At 42.4% G+C, this 23,156-nt stretch overlaps 1 protein-coding gene across 1 annotated transcript in view; it reads right to left on the bottom strand.

Moving 5' to 3' along the window:
• Positions 1 to 524: 524 nt before the first annotated feature.
• Positions 525 to 23,156, bottom strand: part of GRPR (gastrin releasing peptide receptor) — a 39,936-nt gene continuing 17,304 nt past the window's right edge. Inside the window, exons 2-3 of the mRNA XM_082375964.1 lie at positions 8,284 to 8,635; positions 525 to 6,849 (exon numbers count right to left, since the gene is read on the bottom strand). Coding sequence (XP_082232090.1) covers positions 6,460 to 6,849; positions 8,284 to 8,635 — 742 coding nt within the window. The 3' untranslated portion in view covers positions 525 to 6,459. The remainder of the gene's footprint in view (positions 6,850 to 8,283; positions 8,636 to 23,156) is intronic.

The following is a 23,156-nucleotide window of genomic DNA, read 5'->3' as shown; positions in this document are numbered from 1 at the left end:
GTTCCAGAGTCAATAGGGATCGAATTGGAGAATCTGTCTTTTGCAACAAGCAGCCTGGGTGCTTCTGGTGTATTGATAGATGGTTCTGGAACCAAAGAACTATGGGGCATATAGCCACAGACTACATTCATGCAACAGCTATATTTTTATTGAACATTGCATACATGCATCTGTCCATTTCATAAATTATGCTTTATTATATTAAGAAATAAAACACATTTCTTATCTTCTGTGACTTGAATATTCAGCTTACTACACTGGATTTGACTTAATGTCATACAGACCAGGTACAATGTGATAGCATTGGGAACATTTCTTGAAAAATAAGAGTACAATCAATGAGCACGATTCATAGACAAAATTTTACATGGTCACACCGTTAAGTTTGCACATTTAAAAGGATCTGAATCATTCACATTATTATTGTGAATTTCTTATAAATAATTCATTACTCTAAGGAGTCTAGGCAAAGCCAAGCCATGACATTATTTATACTAAGTACCACACCTGGAACTTGTTCCGAGTTATTTAATACAGAACACATTTTTAATGTAATAAATATTTACAGTTAATTGTAACAAGTACAATTATAATTTACAAAGTATGAGTATAATATTTAAAACAAAATGGAAAGTGACATTAAAGAAGTTTGTGCCGGGTATTTTTACAACTCACTGAATTGACCATTTCAACAAATTTTTTTACCCAAAACCCTGCTGACTTGGATGCAAAAGGTCATGTTTGAATCAGTTAAGCCCAAATTAAAGGAAAAAACATTTTTAAAGACAATCAGTTTAACTTTCTTAATGTTGTACATGGTCAATAATGATATATCAATATCAGTAGCTAAAATTGAAGCAAAGTGATGAAAAATTTAGATTCACAACAGGCCCAAATTATATAATGTACTTTGAACACTGAAATCCTGGATTATACCAAAATTTTCAAGCTTGTCTGGGAATTAATGAGGTGTTCAGTGTGTGAGGTTTTACTATCCATTAAAATGAGCCTTTTAAAAGACCCTAAAATTACGTGAGTCCTTCCATGGCATTATATATCTCTGGGAATGAAATTTAAATTTGGGTAATAAAAGGAAAATAATCTTATTTTCTAGAACCAGAGCTCAGAGAGAGCAGAGAGACAGTGGTGTCTGGGATTATAACAGGGCACTTAGGGCTGGGCACTCAGATAAGCTAGGTCCATACCTGAGCCCATGACTTGGCCCCTTAGTCCGGGAGATAGTTTTCTATTCAAGGTTATTCATGTAGCCTGCGTCTCCAGACTCTCGGAAACCATCCACTGTCATATCTTACTCTTTTGAGGGGGAAGTGGGTGGTTCCACCTCTTCCTGACACCTTTTCGCCAACTAATCCTGATTTGAAGGAGGATGCCTGGACTGATTCCTCTCACTGGGGTCCTCTCTCTGAACATGGCACTTCACCAAGGTTTTTTTCTCCTCAGTTAGTCACATAACCAGGTGGGAAATTCTTCCCAGGGCCTTCGATTGCAACTGAATTGTGTCTCTGGGGGCAACTGAACTAAGGGACCTCCTTGCCCACCTACTTTGTGCTGCATTTCAGCCTCTGCCTGCAGTGAGTCCTTAACTTATGTGCTTAGAAACATCTTCGATGCCCTTTGTGCATATTCTTTGACTTTATCACTAGTTCAGGCCTTTGGACAAAATCTAGAGTAGGGAACAGGACGGTCTATTATGTTCCATGGACTGAATTTCTCACGAGGGCTGGATTTGGGAAGCAACGCTGAGCAGTGGACTGGACGAGGACGTAAGAGAGATGCAGGCCCAGGTTGATGCTCTGTCATTCAGCTGTGCCATGTGGCCTTGGCATCGTGCAGCGATCTCCCTGAGCCTTGGCTTCATCTTCTGAATGCTCTTCAAGGTGCTGGTTTGGATGAACAGCAATGTGCTCCGCACTGCATGTGGCACGTCCTCGGGGCTTGGGGAAGTTGAGCCCCTTCCTTCCAGCACTTCTAGAGCCACAGGACTCCATTCAGACGCGGAATGCCATTCCCAATAGTATGCCTCTCCTGAGGCAACCAACGACAACTCCATTCACTCCCTCGTGCCAAGTTAAACAGAGTCACTTGGGGGGGCAACAGACTATCCTGTAAACTGGGGTGGCGATGATCAGCACCGTTCTTCAATAGCACAGAATGGGCCATGAGAATGAATGAGATCAGGTTACATTGAACCATATGAAATCATCTTTTTTAACGTCAATCTGGTCCCATACTCACACTTTCATGCTTCAGCCTCATAGTTCCCTGGGCCTTTTAATCATAGTGGATGGTCACTAGTCAATGTCATTTACAAATTTCCACAGTAAAGGATGTAAAGCAGCTCTCTGGTCAGCAGCGAAGGCTTGGATTAGATGAGGCAATGTAGACCATGAACACTAGGTCAATGCAAAGTATTTTTTGAATTAATTGTGAATATGTAATATTTTAACCGAGGGGCTCTTCAACTTTTTAAAAATTTAGATAAATTCCACCGAATACATTTCTAACGTGAACTTTCACATGAGAAAAATTTGTTCTCAGTGTTCGGTTTGTTGATTGCTCCTAAAAAAGGGTGTCTTTGAAGGCCAAATATCATGGTAAGAGATTGCTTGATATTACAGTTGTTGTGTTTGTGTTGGGCGTGTATGTGTGTCAGGGGCGGGGGGCGGAGTTGTCGAGGTTGGGGCTGAGAGAAGTGACCATCCAGATACAGAGTGAAGTACAGCTTGTTAGGGCTCGGTTTCACTGACTAGCTCACACAAAGCCTGCTCCCAGGAAAGTGACTAATTCCTTTGTTTTCAGCTCTTAATCCATTTTATGAAAATTCAGCCAAATATTAGACAAATGTGTCAAATGTGCTCCATTCCTCTCAGCAACCCAGGGTTAATTCGAAGCTACTCTTTAGTGGGAGCTCCTTCCTGGTGTGGGTGTGAAGGGCACAAATGGCAAGAAAGTTTGCACCTCCCCATCTCCTCACAACACCGTGTGTACACTTATCCCACTCTCATACAGTCAGGTTCCCGGGGCCATCATTTCTATCCGGCTCCTGGGAAAAGTGACTTAGCCACCTTGCAGTCCACAGACTGAGGGTGTCATTCAACTTGTAGTCCCCAGACAAAGCTAATCACTATTACCAGAAGCTACTTGGCACATGAGTAGACTCCGAAACCAATAACCAACGGCTACTTGGGCACAAACGAAGACTTTATAACTTAAGTGTGCCCATGTCCTGTGGACAAGTTTATTTATTTCTATTTAACGTATATTTTCATAACAAGCTGAACTTGGTTTGTGTGAAGTAGCCTCTAAACTGTTTATTTATCTCAGGGTTCTCCATCCTTCAAGATGAACCCAAATTGTTTGTGGGGCAAAGCAGGGAAATTCAGGGCTTATTAATGAGGAGGAAGGCCAGGTTCAGTGGGGGAGTGAGGGCAGCCAGAAGAACAGGGTTCAGCCATCTGCACTTATGGGGAATCATCACGTCAACAACAGGGTGGGGCCAGGATCGTCTTGCTGTGGAAAATCCCTCCGAGCAGCAGCCATTGGTGGGAGGACTGCTTTGTTTATTGCTTAATCTGTCACTGTTGAGCTGCCTGCCTCAGGGAGGCTCAATTTAAGATAGATTGAAAGGTAGTGTCTGTCAACTGAATAAACACAGATGGTTTTCCACAGCCAAAATTGATTTTTTTTTTTTTTCCTCACCAAAGACATAAGCTCTAAACGTGATTATCTTTGGAAGCCAGGAGTGAAATGTCTTAGCTCCAGCCGCTGCCACACTCAGCCCTAACGGAGAGGTGATACCACGTGGGGGCTTGGGTCTCCCTCACCGTGATTTTAGGTTCCTGAGGTGAAATAAAAACTTGACTTCCCTAGAGAAAGGCCCGGCTGAGTTCCTCCCAGTGAGAAAGTTGGAGTCAATCCATCAGTTGATTCACAAAATAATTTGATCAGTCCTCTAGGTCACTGGCTGGCAAAGGCCTCCTCCAACCTTTTCACTGAAGAGTCTCAAAGAGGTGATAAGATTTGCCTAAGGACACACAGCTAGACCCAGACATCGATCTCCTGTTTATCCAGAAGCTAGAAAGGAGGCCAGACACAGTCTATGCCATGATGTTAACTGAAGGAAGCATTAAGATAAGTCCTACTCCCAAAACATCTTCGGAAGCAGGGAGATCAGAGATGCTTGAACAAGTCATGATAGGAACCCAGAATGCTATGCACTTTAGCATATGTATGTATGGAGTCACTTATACTCAAGAGTATTGAAGAAAGCCAAGGGTAAAACTGTGGAGCAGCAGTTCAAGATAACAGGTGCGTGGAGGTTGAAGAAGTGTGAATAGGAAAAGTACTCTTTGTACAAGGAGGAGATTGAGCAAGGTGTTTTCTTCTGTCTCTTTCAGCTCTAATTACAAAACATAACAAGCTAACGGGATATCATTCATACAGATTATTCGAAGCGATGGAATTGTCTGTCTCCTTCCATTCCACTATTGGGAACATGAGTGTAGAATGGTGGTTGAAGGATTTCTCAAGAGGAGTTGCTGCAAAGGTGGCAGAAGTGGGACAACTGTGAGCAGGTGGCTACATAAATGCTTAAGAGACAGAAATAGAAACAATGATGGGGCTCAGAGGATCTCAGCAATAGAAGGGACTGTCCTCTCATTCTAGAGATTTAAAAAAATGATAGCCATATATATATACATATATATATGGCTAGAGACAGAGTTGGGATGTCAAGCTAAAAATCTTGGTTCTTTCAGGTATACTACCTGTCTTCTTTTCAAACTGTCCCATGTAATTATGGAGCACCAGGAAAGCAGGTGTGTACGGTATGTTAAGTGCATGTAGCAAACAGAAGTGCAGAGGTTCACTCCAGCTAATACAATTATAAATACAGATCTCTACAACAGTCCTGGTCCCAACTTCTAAAGCTCTGCAGACAGTGAGCACTTCCTTGTAACAAGACACAGAAATCTTATAAAAATCTCATGTGGAAAAGAGAGCTGACTGTTCTATCTCACCTGGATAGAGAAAACCGGAACTAAAACTTAGTGTGTGAGGGCTACACATGAGGGCACATTTGCAGAATTTGGATTTATCTGAAAGTGGGGTAACACATTTGCAATCTGTCAGAATTGGCCTGTCTCTGAGTCAAGAAAAACTTGATTCAGGGCTTCCAAAGAAGGAGACTCAAATCCTTTTACTCACTTAGAAAACAAAAAAGATTTAAATCCAGTATTTTTCTGCACATGGGCTGTTTCATAAATACTCTTCATAAGTAGAAACTTAATGTATCTGTAGCTGTCTTTCAATCAGTTCTTAAAGCTGACACCTCCCCCCACAACTTTCTTACACATACTGAGACAGAAACACATATTACTGACATTGAATTCATTTCCTGCCACAGACTTTAGGTAAAGCAGGCATTAAATGTAAACATGTTTCTATTTCTACTCAAATATGATCCCTTTCTTCTCATGTGAAACTACTTCTTCAGCGTAGCAGACAAGGACAGCCAAATAGAAGTAAATACATTTGTCTGAAAACCTATATGCCTAAAATAAATACTATATTTTATGCACTTTTATAAATGTTTGATGAATGGATAGCATGATCAATTTTCCCCGCGAAGGATTTCTCTGATGTGGTGGAACCGCACCATGGATGACTGCAACTGGGTAAAAGCAAAAAGGACCTGCATTGAGTTAGAATTCGGAGTGTGAGCTATCACTCCCCAGCCACACCTGGACCTCAATATATGTGTCAGTGTGTTTCGTTGTGTTTTTGCCTTAAAATGATGTGGTGAGTGTTTCTCCTATGTCCTCAGCAATGTCTTTTAAAAACAATCGACACTCAGGGATTTGTTTTAAATTGGCTTCCGGTGTTATCAGCTTGGGGACTGTCCCTTATACATGGGACTCGCCTAGGGTTGACTTTTCATATTACAAGTGTAAAAAAAAGTTCCTTGGTTTGTGATTATAAGTATTCCTGAAAAACGACTCAAATCGTATTCTTAAAGCACTAACTTCTGCTTAAAGAAATGACAAGGTGAAGTCTTTCACAAAGTGGACATTCAGTGTACAATTTCTCTGCTATATAAATCTGGTTGTTCATATAGTTTCTAAGACTTAGTTGAGCACATCTGTATGTCAGGGTTTAATGCTTAAAATAATGGTTTCCTATTTGTTCCCTTTTCTAAAAAAGGGAAAGTTTGCTCTGCGTCAGAAGCAGCATTCACAAGTTGAAATGGAAAACACAGGCCTTGATGGGCCTTTCAAACATAATGGTGACCCATTTGGGCCTCCCCCCAACCCACCCACATCACTCATGAGCCTGCCAAAGGGTCTTCGGAGGGTACCGAGACAACAACAGAGGCGAGGGTTCCTTACCAGCCATAAAGCAAAACCAGGAGTCCCTAGGGGGGCAGGGTCAAGGGTCAGTCTAGACGTACCCCTCGTGACAGATGTTTCCGTTGATGAGGCTGAAGGTGGCCGCGGAGGGGGTGGTGCTCTTGAAGGAGGTCATGCAGGTGGTGCTTCTGCCGGTGCTGTGAGACCGGGTCATCAGGCTGGGCCGGCAACAGAGGAGCTGGGTGTTGAACTGTTTCCTGAAACTCTTGCTCAGCAGGTAGAGGGCAAAGGGGTTCACGCAGGAGTTGGTGAAGGCCAGGAGGCGGGCGCAGATGCTGGTAACGAAGTGGAGCATGGAGGTGTCCACCTCGGAGTAGTGGTAGGAGCGGTACAGGTAGATGACGTGGTTGGGGAGCCAGCAGAAGGCAAAGAGGCCCACAAACACCAGCACTGTCTTGGCCAGGCGCTTCCGGGATTCGATCTGAGGAGAGAGTGACACAGAGACAAAGAGGTGGGCAGAGCAGAAGATGGGGAAAATGAATTAGGGAAATGGACGGGCTCACAAGGCCACAGAAAACAAGTTCAATAGTTCGAATGTGCCTCTGAGAGCAGCTCTTGAAACAAAGTTGATTACATGCTTGAGTGGACTGCACAGTGAAATTCTAGTAAGTGCCCTCTTTGTCCTCAGGAGGGCATTGGTGCAGTTATCAGCCATATGACTTCATGTCTTTCTTGGCTCCACAGTTAATAATTTCTTCTTCCCTCTGATGCTTAAAACAGCAGCCAGCTTTGTTCTTCCTCATTCGCCAAACCAAGATAACTGCCTATTATTATTTTTTTTATTCTCAAGTTTTTTCTGGCCTATATAACATAGGAAGGGTCTCAGACAAAAGCGGGCTGAGCATCTCCTTTTTTTCCCAACTCCCTCTGCTACGGCAAGGGGGAAACATTGTTCTCTTTAAAGAATCTGGGGTACACTGGATGTTCACCATTGAGAGGTCTTTCAAGCAGGGAGACAGTTTCACTGAGAACTGCCATTTTCCCCCCATAATTGATGAGGGAAAAAAAGAATTTTAGAGGGTGAAGCCTCCAACTGAGTCACCTACACGTTTTAAATGGAGGGAGAGTCTTTCTGCTTTTCCATCATAAATACCACACGATCTACATTTGGACTAGAAGACAAAAACTGATGAAGACAACAAAGCCAGAGCCCCTGGTTTCTACCATTTATACCACAGGATGAAATTATGGGGGTGACAGGGGGATTGGGGAAGGGAGCCTAACGCTTAAGGAGGGCATCCTGCACTCTGGGCCATCTGGGGGTACATGTGTCTCTCTTGTAATCCTCCAACAGCCTTACAATATATGGGTTATTACCCTCATCATGGATAGAAAACTGACTCTCAGAGAGGGTAAGTAAGTCAGGAAGCCTGGATTTGAACTCAAATCAATGTGAACCCATCTTAATCAAACTACTGCTTTTTCTTCAACCAGCCTCGTTTTCCTGCCCTTTCTGCTTTATCACATGTGGTAACCGTCTTCCTACCCAAACAATGTGATTGGAGCTTAAAGAAGTCACATCCCTATGAGCCTCAACATTTTATTTTTTAAAAAACAACAACACATTTTCCAGATTTTTCTCAAAAAGAAACCCATACTCCAAAGCTTTCAGGTTCTCAACACCTCACTAGCCTAGGTCTCTTTAATAAGAGAACAAGATTCTTAAAGAACACCTGCATGCCTAGTCTTCTGAAGCTAGGAGTTCCTGTTTACCATCTGGCCACAGATCACTCACCTCTTCTACTGCAGAATCAGGCAACATGACCACCCAAATACTGAACTTGTCAGTGGAGTCCTAAAGAAACGCAAGGAATCAAATCCCCAAGGAGGAAATGAATCACTCCTAAGCACCCACCTGCTTCTTGACGTGTATATTCCCTTCCACGGGTAGGTTGTATGCACTCTGGATCAGATTTTTGGCAATGAAGTAGTAGTAAACAGAGATGATCGACAGCGGGATGATGTAGAAGACCAGGAAGGAAGCCATGGAGTGGATTTTGGGGTGCAGCTCATTAGAGTGTGGGTACGGGGCACAGCTAATGAAGGTCTGGTTGGTGCTTTCCTCGTGGAAGGGATGTAGGTCAGAAAACACAGCCTCTGGGATGGCCAGAAACATGGAGATGATCCAGATCAGTGCAGCTTTGAGGCAGATCTTCATCAGGGCATGAGAGCCCTGGATATCCATTGGCCGGACGATGGCTTTGTACCTGGGGCAGGGAAGAGGGAAGTTGTCTAATACTATTATGGATGCATGGGCCGGGACTAGGGTGAGGCCAGTGAGGGCCCTGAGGTGCAATACTTAAGGAGGTGTTGACTGTCAGGTTCATGCAAGTGCCGACTCTGAACTCACAGTGAGTGCCTCCTTAAATGTTGCACCCCAAGTACCTGGCTCACCTCATCCTAGTCCTGGCCCTGAAGGATGCTGCTCCCTTCCCCCAGCAGTAATATTCTGCCCACATTCTTTCTTGATTTTAAGAATACTTCTCAGAAAAGCTGAAGCTCCATTTATTTTTCTTCTTAAATCACAGAAATGAATAACAAAGCATGTTTAACAAAGGACACCGGAACAAGAAGGTTGGCTTTTTTTTCTTTTTTTTTTTTTTGGCAAAGCCTTCATTTTGAGTATTCAAATGCAGTTTAGGAAACCTTTAGTCACTGAGTATTTACATACGCCTCTTTTCTTTTTCAAAGGTTGCAGAACAAATAGTCCGCTGAAAAAGTCATACACAGAAGCATCCCTGTAATTATCAAATTAATCTTTCCCCCGCCCTCCTGCTCTCTTTCAGCCTCATCTTCTCTTGCAGTATTTAGGTCCTTCCTGGTTTCTGTGCTACATGTGCCCCTGTCGTGGGTCGAGTGCTCTGGGAATGAGACATTGAGATGAAGTCAGGAGGACACAGAGTTTATTGTTGATGAACACCCGTGGGGAAAGGGAAGGAGGCAGGACTGGGCAGAGGGAGCTGGTAGACCCTGATGCAGGTCTGACAAGGTCTACACCAGCCAAGGTGACCAACCATCCTAGTTTGCCTGGGCATTTCCCAGTTTTAGCACTGAAAGTCCTATGCCCTGGGAAACTTCTCAGTCCCAGTGACCGTGACAGCTGGTCGCCCTACACCAGCCCAATGGGAAGCTCAGGAGCAAAGATTGCCCAATGAAGGGGTTCTGTCTCGGTGGAAATGGCCAAGCCCTTGTATCACCACCTGGCTTGGTCACTGGCTGGGGCCACCCAAAAAGAAGGTGACCTCAGTTGCTATCTGGTTCTGTCACTAGGCAGGAACTGCCCAAGAAGAGCATGACCATAGCTTGAAAGGTGAAGTGGACCCAGAAGGAGCTGAGAGCTGGACAGCGAGTCTCTTCTTCAAGGGAGGTCTGAGCAGAGCATCTCCATGCCTGCTACAACTCCCCATGCAACGCCTAGCACAGTGGGCCACACACCTATTTTGGGTCCACCTGTTGAGAACCCACTAGAGGATGAGCCTTTGGTGGGCAAAGACTGGGTCTTTTTCTATCTTGCTATCTGCCAGCACTGCGATTTGCACACACTGCACAAACATTTGTTCTACTGCACATGAGCTGCTATAGTGTAGAAGGTGATATGAGTTGGGACCACCGAAATGTGAGGGTGTTCGTTGTTGAAAACGCCGTGCTGACACTGGGTTCTGCCTCTGATACTCCTTTATATCGTGGACTTCAGTGAGAGAGGAACAGTTATTTCCACTTATTTCCATGTTGATTAAACCTCCATTGAGTTACCACTCTTGGCTGCACCCTGACTCCTCACTCACTTTCTGTGTCCCTCCAGGGAAGGGGGAGTGAGTTGTTTTGTTTTGTTTTTTAAATTTTATTTATTTATTTATTTATTTTTGGCTGTGTTGGGTCTTCGTTTCTGTGCGAGGGCTTTCTCTAGTTGTGGCAAGCGGGGGCCACTCTTCATCGCGGTGCGCGGGCCTCTCACTATCGCGGCCTCTCTTGTTTCGGAGCACAGGCTCCAGACGCGCAGGCTCAGTAGTTGTGGCTCACGGGCCTTGTCGCTCCGCGGCATGTGGGATCTTCCCAGACCAGGGCTCGAACCCGTGTCCCCTGCCTTAGCAGGCAGATTCTCAACCACTGCGCCACCAGGGAAGCCCGGGAGTGAGTTTTGAGTGGTGAGTTTGGGAAAAAGAACCTGGCATGTGCTTTGGGCTCAGAGAGGCCTGTGCTTATCTAAGTGTCCCTGACAAGGGGAGTAGCATATCTAATATAGGAGATCAGAGTGTCTGCAAGTTCATTATTGCTGGGCACCTAGGTCACATTCTCCAAACAGCTTTATGAGATATAGAAGTAATTATTTTTATTGTCATCTGTCTTATTTCTATATCTAGTTCTCTGTTCCCACTTCAGGTAGGGGAGAAAAGGTGACTATTTATCAGATATCCCCAACACTCCAGAACAACACTGTAGTCCTGCTTCTGTGTACCCGGGTTTGCTTTTCCGTCCAGAATTTGTATTAGTGCATTTAAAACAATTACAGGGACTTCCCTGGCTGTCCAGTGATTAAGACTCCGCGCTTCCAATGCAGGGGAGGGGGGTGGGTTCGATCCCTGGTCCGGGAACTAAGATCCCACTTGCCACACGGCACGGCGAAAAAAACAAACAAAACAAAAAACAAACAAAAAAAACACTTATTAAAAAAAAAAATTTCAAAGGAGGTTCTACTGTCCTGTGGTGCTTTCTCTAGTCACTAGTCATTTCAAACATTTTAATTCCTAGTTTAGAATGTAGGCAAGGAATTGATATTTTTAATGAAAGATATGTGAATATCCTCAGCCGAAGATGTATATGACTAAAGATATCTCTGATAAATCAATTAGAGATAAACTGGTAGTTATGACGTCCATCTGCATTTTCTGGCAGATAGCAGTCACAAGTACCATTAACTCTCCAAGGGAAGGTGATTCCCTCAGGCATGAAGCAGAAACCAGAGTGAATGGCTTACCTCCTTCTCTCTTGGGAGTCTTGTATTCCTAAGTGCAAAATGCCATGGGAACTATTGAGCCACTATTTCAAATTCACAACTTTTAAAACATAAAAGATAGTATAAAATATTTCTTTTATAGTTTTGCCAGAGAAATAATTTGAATCTAAATCTAAATAAGCCTCTAGATCTATGTACCAGTTTTCAAGAAATGTGGGGATAGAAGAACCTGCTAGATGACGCAGTCAGTCAAATCCTGAATGGAAAATTCTACAGGAATAATGACCCCATTTTTTCAACAAATATATGGCATAAAAGAGCAGAGAAAATGGTTTATAGACTGACTGATATCAGTAGTGCAATATGTAGACTCTTTTTGGATTTTGATCCAAACCAAACAACCATAAAAGATATTTTTGAGACTATTGAAGAAAATCAAATATAGATTTAGTACTGGTGATATCAAGGAATTATTTTTAATGTATTAGGTATAATAGTGGTATTGTGGTTCTGTGCTTTTTAAAAAACTTTATTTATTAAAAACACACCCTAGGACTTCCCTGGTGGCACAGTGGTTAAGAATCCGCCTGCCAACGCAGGGGACACGGGTTTGAGCTCTGGTCCGGGAAGATCCCACATGTTGCAGAGCAACTGAGCCCATGTGCCACAACTACTGAGCCTGCGCTCTAGAGCCCATGAGTCACAACTACTGAAGCCCGCGTGCCTAGAGCCCGTGCTCCGCTATAAGAGAAGCCACCGCAATGAGAAGCCCGCGCACCGCAACGAAGACCCAACGCAGTCAAAAAAACCCCCAAAAACCAAAAACACACCCTAAAATATTTATCAATGAAATAATATAATGTCTAGGGTTTGCTTTAAAATATTCAGATATATTCATATATCATTTGTACAATTAAAAAATAAGTAAAAATGCATTGCAAACAGTTTTCTATTACGGAATATTCATAAAATATCAAAGAAATTACAGAAATCCCATTTACTAAACTCTTGCCTTGTGCCAAGCAGAGAATAGCATCGACATGATCTCATTTATGTTCCAGACAACTCCAACAGGTAGGTGCTATTATCCCCACTCTACAGGCAACAAATTGAAGCTCAGATGGTTTCAGAGGTGGTGAAGTCAATATTCAATCTAGGACCAGCTCTTTTCAGGATAGTACAGCTCTTTCAGAAGAAAGCTTTGGGCAAATCCTTCCTAGAGATAGAAAAATAGACCAGCCATTTCCCAAATGTGTACGGAACATACCAACTGTTCCCTGGAAGTCTAATGGTTCTATAGAGCTTGGAACATAGCAGTCTATATCTTCTGGTTTGGGCTGCTCTGCCTGGAGCTCCCAATGAAGGGAGACCCCACTGGGCGGTTCTCGTTTAAGAGTGATGACTGGTTGGACTAGGATGGATACTCAATAATCGAAACCAGCCAATAAACTGCCTGGCCAACTACCAAAGAGTCTCTCTTTCTCTTAAGCATTTAAACTGAAAAACTGAGAGGATGTAGTTAGTCAATCATAGATGCTGGAAATAAAATATTATGATGTCGAGGAAGGGATCAGTGCAAGATGAATAAGCAAAGTAGGTAGAGTGAGAGAAAGAGAATGAGGCAGATATAAAAGCAGACGAAGCTGAGATGATGTGGCTCTAAGTCATACAGAGGGTCCTTGGTTCCTGGCCCACAAACTACTTTTGAATGTCCAAGAGGTGTTCTGTTATAAGCTTACAATTCTCCCGTTCCCTTTTCACTTGAGTTAGTTTAAGTGGCAACCATTCTTTGTCAACGAAAGAGCCTTATTTAGAACAATTAGACATGGTGGTCATTTAAAGCCATCATCAGATTTTATATCCAGGATCATTTCGCATAGATTATCCCCCCCTTGCAGTCCTTTGAAAGAAAGAGCTGTCAACTTTCGATTGTACTCAAGCGAGAGACTAGTCTATGTCCTATTCTTAAATTCGCCATCACTTTATTGCCTCCACCTTTTCTTCATGCCTGATTCCAGAAGTCTCCATTCATCTGAAGCCTGTCCTTCCAAATTCCAGCTTATAAGTATCATCTTGAAGCTTTTGCTGATCAATCTAGGCCTCGATAATTCCCGTTCCTTCTCCCAACCTGTCTAATTTTACTCTTCTCGTGTTACGCTTACTCTGCACTACCTTGAATTGCTTGCTAGCTTTCCATGGACATGTCTTTTCTACCTGACTTTCTCATAAGTTCCTGAGGTCAGAAGCTTATATCTTCTCCTCTTCTCTTCTTTCTGTATTACTGAAAATGCACCAGGTCCCCTGTTCCGCTTACCACTTATTTCAAAGTAGAGGCTCAGCAAATACTTGCTAATCAATTAAGATTAATAATATGTGACTTGCAGATGTGTCTTTTATTTTCAACTTCTCATAAGAAAGTGACAGCAGATTCACTTTCGCACACCTAGTAAGAGTCATTCTTCCACAGACTGACCAATTCACTCCTCTGACAATATGGGGCCAAAGACAATTGCTTCCCACTTCTGAAAACATCCGTGCTTCATTTTTCTTATGCAAACACCGGAAAGGTCAAAAACATTCTCTGTGCAAGATTAACATGTCAAAGGGATTCTTGGCAAGTAGAAGTAGCTGGCTTCCACACCCAGGGTTGGAAACCTTTGCCCACAGAAAGGTATGTCTTTTATTCAAACACGGGCAGTTTGTTTAGTTTTAAGGATCCAGCATTTCAGCCCTTATTTGTTCATAATTACCTACCGAAGTCTGTAGGAATTGTTGAACAACAATATTTTAAAACCTCCATTACAATCCTAATGCACGCTACCTGGAGAGGACTGAGGTGAAGAGAAAACGAAATGAACTAAATGTTCTCTAGGGTAATTGACACATTGTCGGCATTTAAATTAGAATCCTAATACCTAATAAGATTTGACAAGACTATTAAACATTGGCTTTATTTTCTCCTGAGAATAACACCAAGAACTTTTCTGATGAAATGTGAGGCAATTATTAGCTGGTTTGTAAAATGACTATAGTCCAGAGCAATGGAGTCTTATCTCCTTTGAGCTATCATGCTGCAAATGGAGAGTTTGCTGGTCCTTGGTGCCCATCCAACCGTTATCTTTAGTTATGTAACAGATTACAGTCATCCTTTTCTGTTCTTCTCTCTGGGCCAAATAACTCCAATGCTCTTTTTCACTCCTTAATATACTCCAGTTTCCTCGGGTCTCTAATGTGAATTTGGAAGCAGAGAGACCTAGTTCCTAATGGTGATTCTACCCACTAGCTTTATGATCTTGGACAAATCACAGACTCCTTGCACCTCAGTATTCTCATCCCTGAACAGGACATAATTCCTGCAACCTTCAATGTAATAACTGATTCGAGCAAAAATAATAAAACCACTGAGGGAGAGGTTTTAGGGGAACAAGATATACACATAGTCTCAAAGAGTTTCCCCACAGATTACTATTTAATTACAAAGGGAAAATGCACCTTTATGTTGGGGAGGTCCAGAGGTCACCCCTCTAATCAAGTGGTCAAACCCAGGGCGAACTTCTCCATTAGGCAGGCACGGGTCTGGGGCCCATGATACCTTTAGAGGCTGAGGAAAATGTTTTAATTTCTTTTAAAATCAAGAAAAAAATGAACGTAATCCACCTTGGATTATATTTATCTTTGTGCCAATACAACTATAAAATATAATTTTTTATATGTTTTATGGAGAAAGGATCCCATAAAGGTAAAAGTGCAAAGGGCCCAGGAAATTCATAATGTGGCCCTGATCAAACTTAGCATCACTGATAGCAGGACAATCTGCAATGCTGTGCCTCCTATGCAATGCAATGGGAAGGACATAACATTGCCTACGCAGTGTTCTTGTTTCCAATTTTTAACCTGAATCTACTATGAAGAAACAATCAGACAAATCCACTTCTGGCACATTCTACAAGATAACTGGCTTGGATTCATCAAAACAGTCAACATCATTGTTTTAGAAGAATGTAGGGGAGCTACTATTCTACCTTAAAGGAGATTAAAGAGATATAACAAGTAATCTTTTTCACAATATGTCATATGTCAAAATATTATGTTATACACCTTAAACTTATACAATGTTATGTGTCAATTATATCATAATAAAACCGGAAAAAAAGAGATATAATAACCAAATGCAATGCATGTGCCTTGATTTGGTCCTGGATTTAGGGGGCAAAAAAAGCTATAAAAGACATTTTGGGGACAATGGAGGAAATTTGATCATGGATTACATATTACTTGGTATTAAGGAATTATTGTTAATTTCATTGGGTATGATAACAGCATTGGGGTTATGTAGGGGTTATGTGTATCCTTGTTCTTAGGAAATACACAAACATACTTAGAAGTGAAAGGTCAGGATGTTTGTACCTTACTTTCCAGAGTTCAGCAAAAAGAAACAAAACAAACAAACAAATATATATACTAGAGAGATATATATTTATTACATACTTTACATATATATATGCTACAAAGAGAGCAAGAACAAAATCTAGGAAATGTTCATTGTGGAATGTGGGTGGGTATTATACAAGAGTTCATAAACAGGTTGGGGAGAAAACTTACTCTAAAATATAGAATTTTTAAAAGATGAACAAGTAGTAAAATAATAATCTTAAAATAATGTGGTATATATTTTATTAACAGTAAATGCTGTTGTCATCGGAAAAACTTTATTATAATTATAATTTCAATGGGATTGAATGTGTCATATCTGATTAGCACCTCTACCAGGAATGAGGGAAGCGTCTTCTCTGTTATGTTCATATTGTTCTCTTGGAGTTGCAATTTTAGTATCATCTACAATCTGTGGGGTTTTGTTTTGCTCTGTTTGGTTTTGGCAGGAATATTTTTAAGCTAATGTTCATTTAGGGAGGTTAATTAAAACTAGATCATGCACAAGCAGATGTCAGTCTGTAATGCCTCTCCATTAGCTGAAAGTGCGGGGAAGAGTAAGGTCATTGTTGAGACTTGTACATGGCGGGAACCCCACTCCTGCTGCCTGAGCTGCACATGACAAGGGATCCTCTGATGTGGACTCAGTGACAGGGTGAGCCTCAATTTGGATACTACACAGTATTAACTTTTAATTCATCCTTATTTTTAAATAAAAATCAAAATAAGTAGAAGTGAACTCCACTTTGGGGTCCATTGTCCCAGAACACACTTTCTAGAAAATTTAGCTAAGGTTTGAGGGAGTTTTCTAAGGGTCTGCAGTGAAGACCTTCTTGTCTCCGGAAGAGGGGAGCTTAAAACTCAGACCAAGACAGAGGATCAAGATCCACGTTACAAAGTGTACTCATAATTTTTCTTTTTCTTATTTTCTTCAGAGAGATCCAGATACAGATCGTGGATCCACGCAGGACCACCTCTGAGTAAAATCCTGAAGTTACATCTTTGTGAATCAAAATTTCCCCTCCATTGTGTTCTCCCCCTGTAGGAGCCCGCTGTCTCCCTGCTTTGAGGAAGGGAGTGTGTATGAGTCATTTGCTCTTTAGTATGGATTCAAGTCAATGAGATCACCCTCCTGTATGTAGAGTTCTACCTCTGATTATGTAAGGAAGGCTCTGTTTCCCAATCAAGGTATTTTTGTTTATTCCTCCATCCAGCAGATGGAAGAGACATTTGGGGTGCAATGGCTACAGGCAGTTAGACTTCTAAATATTTACTTTCTTCAAAGGCTTACTCTGTAACTATCATGTGGGGATTTCTTTCTTGTAACAGATTGCCGAGGAACAAGACCATTCTGTACCTGGGTTTCAATTAGATTGATTCTGTTAAAAACAACAACAATAATAATAGCTAAAACTTACTGGAGACTTCCTATGGATCAGGTAACTAAGCTATGAATTTTGTTTAAAATGTTGCTTTTTATCCTCACAACAATTCTACGTGGCAGGTACTAATATTATTGCTCTTTTACAGATGAGGGAAATGAGGCGAAGTAAGTTTTCCATGGCCACCAGTGCTAAGCATTGGAAACAAGATTTGAGCCCATGCAGGCTGTCCCCTAAGCGTCTACCACCAGGCCCTACTGCTTCCTATAATGATGGTCCTGTGGTTGACCAGGCAACCTGGGCTTTCTAGTGTAGGGGAAGAAAAATCATTTTCCCTCTACCCTTCTTGGTTCTTGACTAAGACCCCGTACAGTAAAAGGCAGCTTAACAGGAGAAAAACAAACAGAAGTTTAATAACATGTATACCTCCTTGACAACATGGGAGAGACCCAGGAAGACTGAGTAACTCCCTGAAAAGGCCCAAGCCATCACCTTAAATACCATCTTCAGCTAAAGACAAAAGAAGTGGGTGGGGGAGCCGGTCCTAGGAGGTTACCAGGCAAAGAACAGTAAAGAAGTATAAGCTCATTCTACAGATTTCAGTCCATGCCTTCTACATTGATAAGTTTCTAGAGATTTAGAGTCATCCTCTTTTTCCTGATACCAAAAGGGAGACACCCTTACAAATGGAGATTTCCCTTATAAATGTAAATGTCTCCTATAACAGGGTAACTTCTACTCAGTTTTTAGAGCTTCTCCTAAATGCGCTATTTTCTTAAAAAAAAAAAAAAAAGTCAAAAATTATCCTTATGCCAATGAGGCACATTTTGGGGCAAATTCTGCTCCCCTTTACTGGTATTGGAACTAAGGAAGAAAACCAAAGAAAGGATCAGAGTGTCTCTTCCCTGCCTGCTGCAGCCATGGGGAAAGTAGTATCTTTCTAGACAGACACAAAATTTTTGTTCTTCCTCCTTGAGTCTGTTATACCTAATCTCCTGCATTTTCACCCCCATATATACACCCTGAAGTTCTCTGTGGCCTGAGGCCGACAGTGAGGTCTGGACTCTTTCATATATTCAGAACCCTCAGGGCTTAAAGAGGCCATCTCAGTGAGACACTGGAGCAGAGGTAAAAAGGCATCAGGGAAGGACTAAAACCCAAAGGCTGGAAGGAGGCTAGAGAAAGAGCCACTGACATGGGGAAGGTTTCAGAAGTGTAGGGCTCTGAGGGATGTAGAAGCTGAGGTATAAAATGGGAAGAGAAACACAAGCAACTGTTGGACATCTGATGGTGCTTTGGCAGAAAGAGTTGAGCAACTATTGACCCTTGGGCCCAAAATGGGTTTCAGCAGGATGATCTAATTCCAAAGCTTGGTGCTAATCCTGTAAGGGAGCCCATCAGAAGGGGTATAAACAGGATGAAATATTACAGTTGCCAGAGGGTATGTCTAAAATGACAAAGGAAAGCAGTAACCCAGTTAAATTTCAGTAGGTGTGCAAACATCCTGGCACAAGTTGTTCGAAGGCCATTCCTCAAAAATGTTATGGAGAGAGGAACATATATTTATAACTTGTTAGACTTTTTCAGCAATTTATGAGCCAAAAAGTTTGAAGAACGTTTATAAATCCCATCTCAAATTATAGTTACGTGGCCTGCATTTACTCTACTGCGTGGCATAGAAGATACACAGAGAATTGGGAAAAAATCACAAAGACAGAAAAAAAAATCACCCATGCTCTAGTGTGGAGGGTATAATAGACTCTGGGTAATAAATTGTCTATATAAATTGTCATTCACCCCCAAACAGACCCTGAGACAAGGATTTAGGTGCATGTAGTTTATTTGGGAGGGGCCCTCCGGAAGCACGGGGAGGGAGAGGGGAAGTGGCACAGGGAGGGGATGAAAGGCAATATAGGGTACCACACAGGGCAACTGGAGCACAGGCCGGCTGGGGACCCCTGAGAGACTGGGGGGAGCACATTCCAGAATTTGCCACCAAGGGCCGAGGAGGCTGGGGTGTCTACCCACCGACTCCCGTCCCTCTTTGGTCGAGAATTGTCCTGCAGTATTAATTCAGGGCACTCCGGCCTGCCCCACACCTTCCCTTGGCCAGGATCACCCTCGGTCAGAGAAACACAGGAAGCCCAGGTCTGTAAGTGACCTCTGGGGTCCACCAACCGCAACCAGTATGTCAGTTCTTCCCTTGGTCCAGTCAAGTTATCAAACATATACAGAAAATGAGACAATTTCAGTTTTTAAATATACTTCAAATTATTGGGGATAAAAATAGGATTTCTAAGTTTCTAAATTATCTCAGTAAAATACATTATCTTTTTTTTTTAATTTCAAAATAAGAATCATTAAAGCTCTGGGCTTCCCCAGTGGCGCAGTGGTTGAGAATCTGCCTGCCAATGCAGGGGACACGGGTTCGAGCCCTGGTCTGGGAAGATCCCACATGCCGCGGAGCAACTAGGCCCGTGAGCCACAATTACTGAGCCTGCGCGTCTGGAGCCTGTGCTCCGCAACAAGAGAGGCCACGATAGTGAGAGGCCCGTGCACAGCGATGAAGAGTGGCCCCCGCTTGCTGCAACTGGGGAAAGCCCTCGCACAGAAACGAAGACCCAACACAGCCATAAAAAAAAAAAAAAAAAAAAAAATTAAAAAAAAAAAAGACAAAACTGTAGTTCCCAGAGGCTCTCATTAAAAAAAAAAAAAAAAAAAAAAAAGAATCATTAAAGCTCAAAAATACCATCATGGCATATGAGTCATTGTGGCTAATTATAAAAATTTAAGAGCACTATATTTAAATAACCTTTTGTGAGAGGTTTTATACGTGGAGATATGGTGACCCAACTTTGTAGCTTATTAGGTCTCCTGGCCCAGAAGGCTGATCCTGCCAGCGTCAGGGAGGTAACGCTAGTGGTGAAGGAGCCCAAGACAAGGAGAGAGGGGGACTGGAGGGAGACTGGGAGCCCCGTGTTCTACTCCCACTTCCATAATTAGCTGTTTCTGTATAAGCAGGCTGTCTCAATTTCTTTTTCTTTTTTAATTTTTATTTAACCAAAACTTATTAGCACTTATTGTGTGCCTGGTACAGCTCCCAACACTTTTCAAGTGACTGTCCACTAGAACATCAATCAGGTGAGATTTCAACCACACCCTCTTAGCTCCCTTATGAACAGAAACAACAATCATGCTAATGGTACACTCACTTTTTTGACTGGGAATTCTAACACTTCATAAAGAAGTCAACACATTATTTCATTTCACCGTTACAAAAATTACAACAGTCCTGTGAAATATGAAAAGTAAATACCCTTATCCCTTTTTACAGATCAGAAAACTAAGGCTTATAATTTGCCCAAAGTCACACAGTTGACAATTAGAAGAATCAGAGCTCAAACTCAGACATCTCTTCAACAAAATTCAATGCTTTTGAATTTATCCTTACTATATATAAGTAGTGCTCTATTAAATGTGAACCTCCAAAACATAACAGAAGGAAGGAAGGAAGGAAGAGGGAAGGAGGGAGGGAAGGAAGGAAGGAAGGAAGAGGGAGGGAGGGAGGGAAGGAGGGAAGGAAGGAAGGAAGGAAAGAAGGAAGAGGGAGGGAGGGAGGGAAAAAGAGTTTGTAAGTCTGTCACCATGAAATTTGGGGGGTATCTTAAGAACCAATTGGAAAAGTTTGCTTTGATTCAGCAAAGACAATGTCAAGGAAGGTGGTCTAGAGGCAGTTAGTTCATTTGAACAACTTTTTTCAGTTAAAAAATTTAATATAAAAGTGTTAACAGCTCATTGTAGAAATTTAGACAGAGAATTCTTAAAAAAAAAAAAAAAGGAGAAAATCATCCATAAGTCTTACATGTGATGTTTTGATATATTTCTTTCCAACTTTCCTTTGTCTTTTGGACAGAATCCAGAGCATACAATTTGATATCTTTTTTAGGGTCTATAGCCTAAGCATTTCTGCCCACGACTCCTCTAGGCAGCAGGTGGCGCTCTGCAGATACCAGCTGGCCTCTCTGGGCACCATGTCCAGAGGAGGGCTCTGAGGAGCCCTGGTGGTCACTAGAGGACAACGCCCCTGCTTTCACAGATCCCTCCTAGGATTAGCTCCAGCACAACACGTCCCGTCTAAATGAAGCGAAGCATCCCCACTCCTCAAAAACTAGCACTTTTAATAATCAAAAGCATATCTTCAGCACCTACTTTTGCACGGTCCTGTACTAGGTACAGAAGAGGTCAAGAAAAGCATAAGCCATGGACACTCAGTGACATTTTCTCTTATTCCATCCTGGAAATTAAAAAGGCTCATGCACCCTGGGTCACAGGACTACGAGTTTCTTAAGGGTTGGTTGGGTCTATGTCTTGTTCATTTTATGCCTATTTTGCTTATTGAACAAATATATAATTAAAACTAAAAATCTAGAACTGTGCACCCCATTTGTCTGGCCTGTACTGTCTTACTTGCAGGTAAGGAAATGGGTTCACAATGCTCAAAATAACCCACTCCTCCGCTGCCACGCTCCTAGCCAAATCCTCCTCTCAAGTCCACTTACCCCAGATCAGTCTGGACACCATCTTATTAGGCTTTTCCCAAGAGATCTCCTGTGACCCAAACACATCCTATTTCTCTAACCATTTCAAGCCCAGAAGAATCCCTGGGGGTACTGAGGAAATGATTCTCCCTGAGCACAATTTCCCTTTTTAACAATTTTAAGGTGACTTGTGTACACGAGCGCATAATGAAAAGATGCTCCCTCCTATGGGAGCTGGAACCCAGCTAAACCTGGATTTAAAACTCTCATTTTCTTTATTTAAACAACTGTTAGTGTCACAGAGGACCCAGGCATGCTGGAAAAGACACGTGGCTTAAAAACGTTGGCTTGACTCTCAATTTTTTGATGATCCAAAAGCTAATGTGCCTGATGTGACGGTGCCTCATACCGTAAAGCATCACACAGCTGTATGATCTGTCTTTATGATCTTCCCTAGGAAGTCTGTCCTGGCTAAGTGGACGGGGGTCATGGATCCCCTTAGGTCCCACTCCATCTAAATAGGAAACTCTCTCTGCTAAATGACCGCCTCAGCAAGTGTGTACACGCCTGTATATCAGGGACAGCAACCTAAGGCCGGCTGGCCAAACCTGGCCTTCTGCCTGTTTTCATATGGCCCACAAGCTGAGTGGTTTTGACATTTTTTATGGCTGGGGAAAAAAATCAAAAGAAGAAGAATACTTCACAACATGTGAAAATTACACAAAATTCCCATTTCAGTGTCCATAAATAAGGTTTTACTGAAATTCAGCCATGACCATTTGCTGACATCATGTCTATGGCTGCTTTTGCGCTATAAGGGCAGAGTTGAGTGGTTGCAACAGGAACCTCATGGCCCACAAAACCAAAAATATCGGGCTTCCCTGGTGGCGCAGTGGTTGAGAATCTGCCTGCCAATGCAGGGGACACGGGTTCGAGCCCTGGTCTGGGAAGATCCCACATGCCGCGGAGCAACTGGGCCCGTGAGCCACAACTACTGAGCCTGCACGTCTGGAGCCTGTGCTCCGCAACAAGAGAGGCCGCGATAGTGAGAGGCCCGCGCACCGCAATGAAGAGTGGCCCCGCTTGCCACAACTAGAGAAAGCCCTCGCACAGAAACGAAGACCCAACACGGCCATAAATAAATTAATTAATTAATTTAAAAAAAAAAAAAAACCCAAAAATATCCACTATATGGCCCTTTACGGAAAAAGTTCCCCAGTCCCTGGCCTATGTGCACTGAATGTGTGACCAAAGCTCACGTTTCTGTTGCTCTCTGCCTGCCCATACTGGAGCTGTTGGTTCCTTCTTTAGACGGAGGAAAGACCGTCTTCCATTTCACACTGAACCGCCTGTTAGGCTTATTAATTTGTGATAGTGAAGACTACAGGCACTGGTTTTCCAGTATTAAACACTCATGGCTCAG

Source organism: Balaenoptera borealis (genome assembly GCF_965194805.1).
Source record: "Balaenoptera borealis genome assembly, chromosome: X".
NCBI lineage: Eukaryota > Metazoa > Chordata > Mammalia > Artiodactyla > Balaenopteridae > Balaenoptera > Balaenoptera borealis.
Note: the sequence above shows the minus strand (reverse complement) of the source record. Positions and strands in the feature narration are given on the sequence as shown.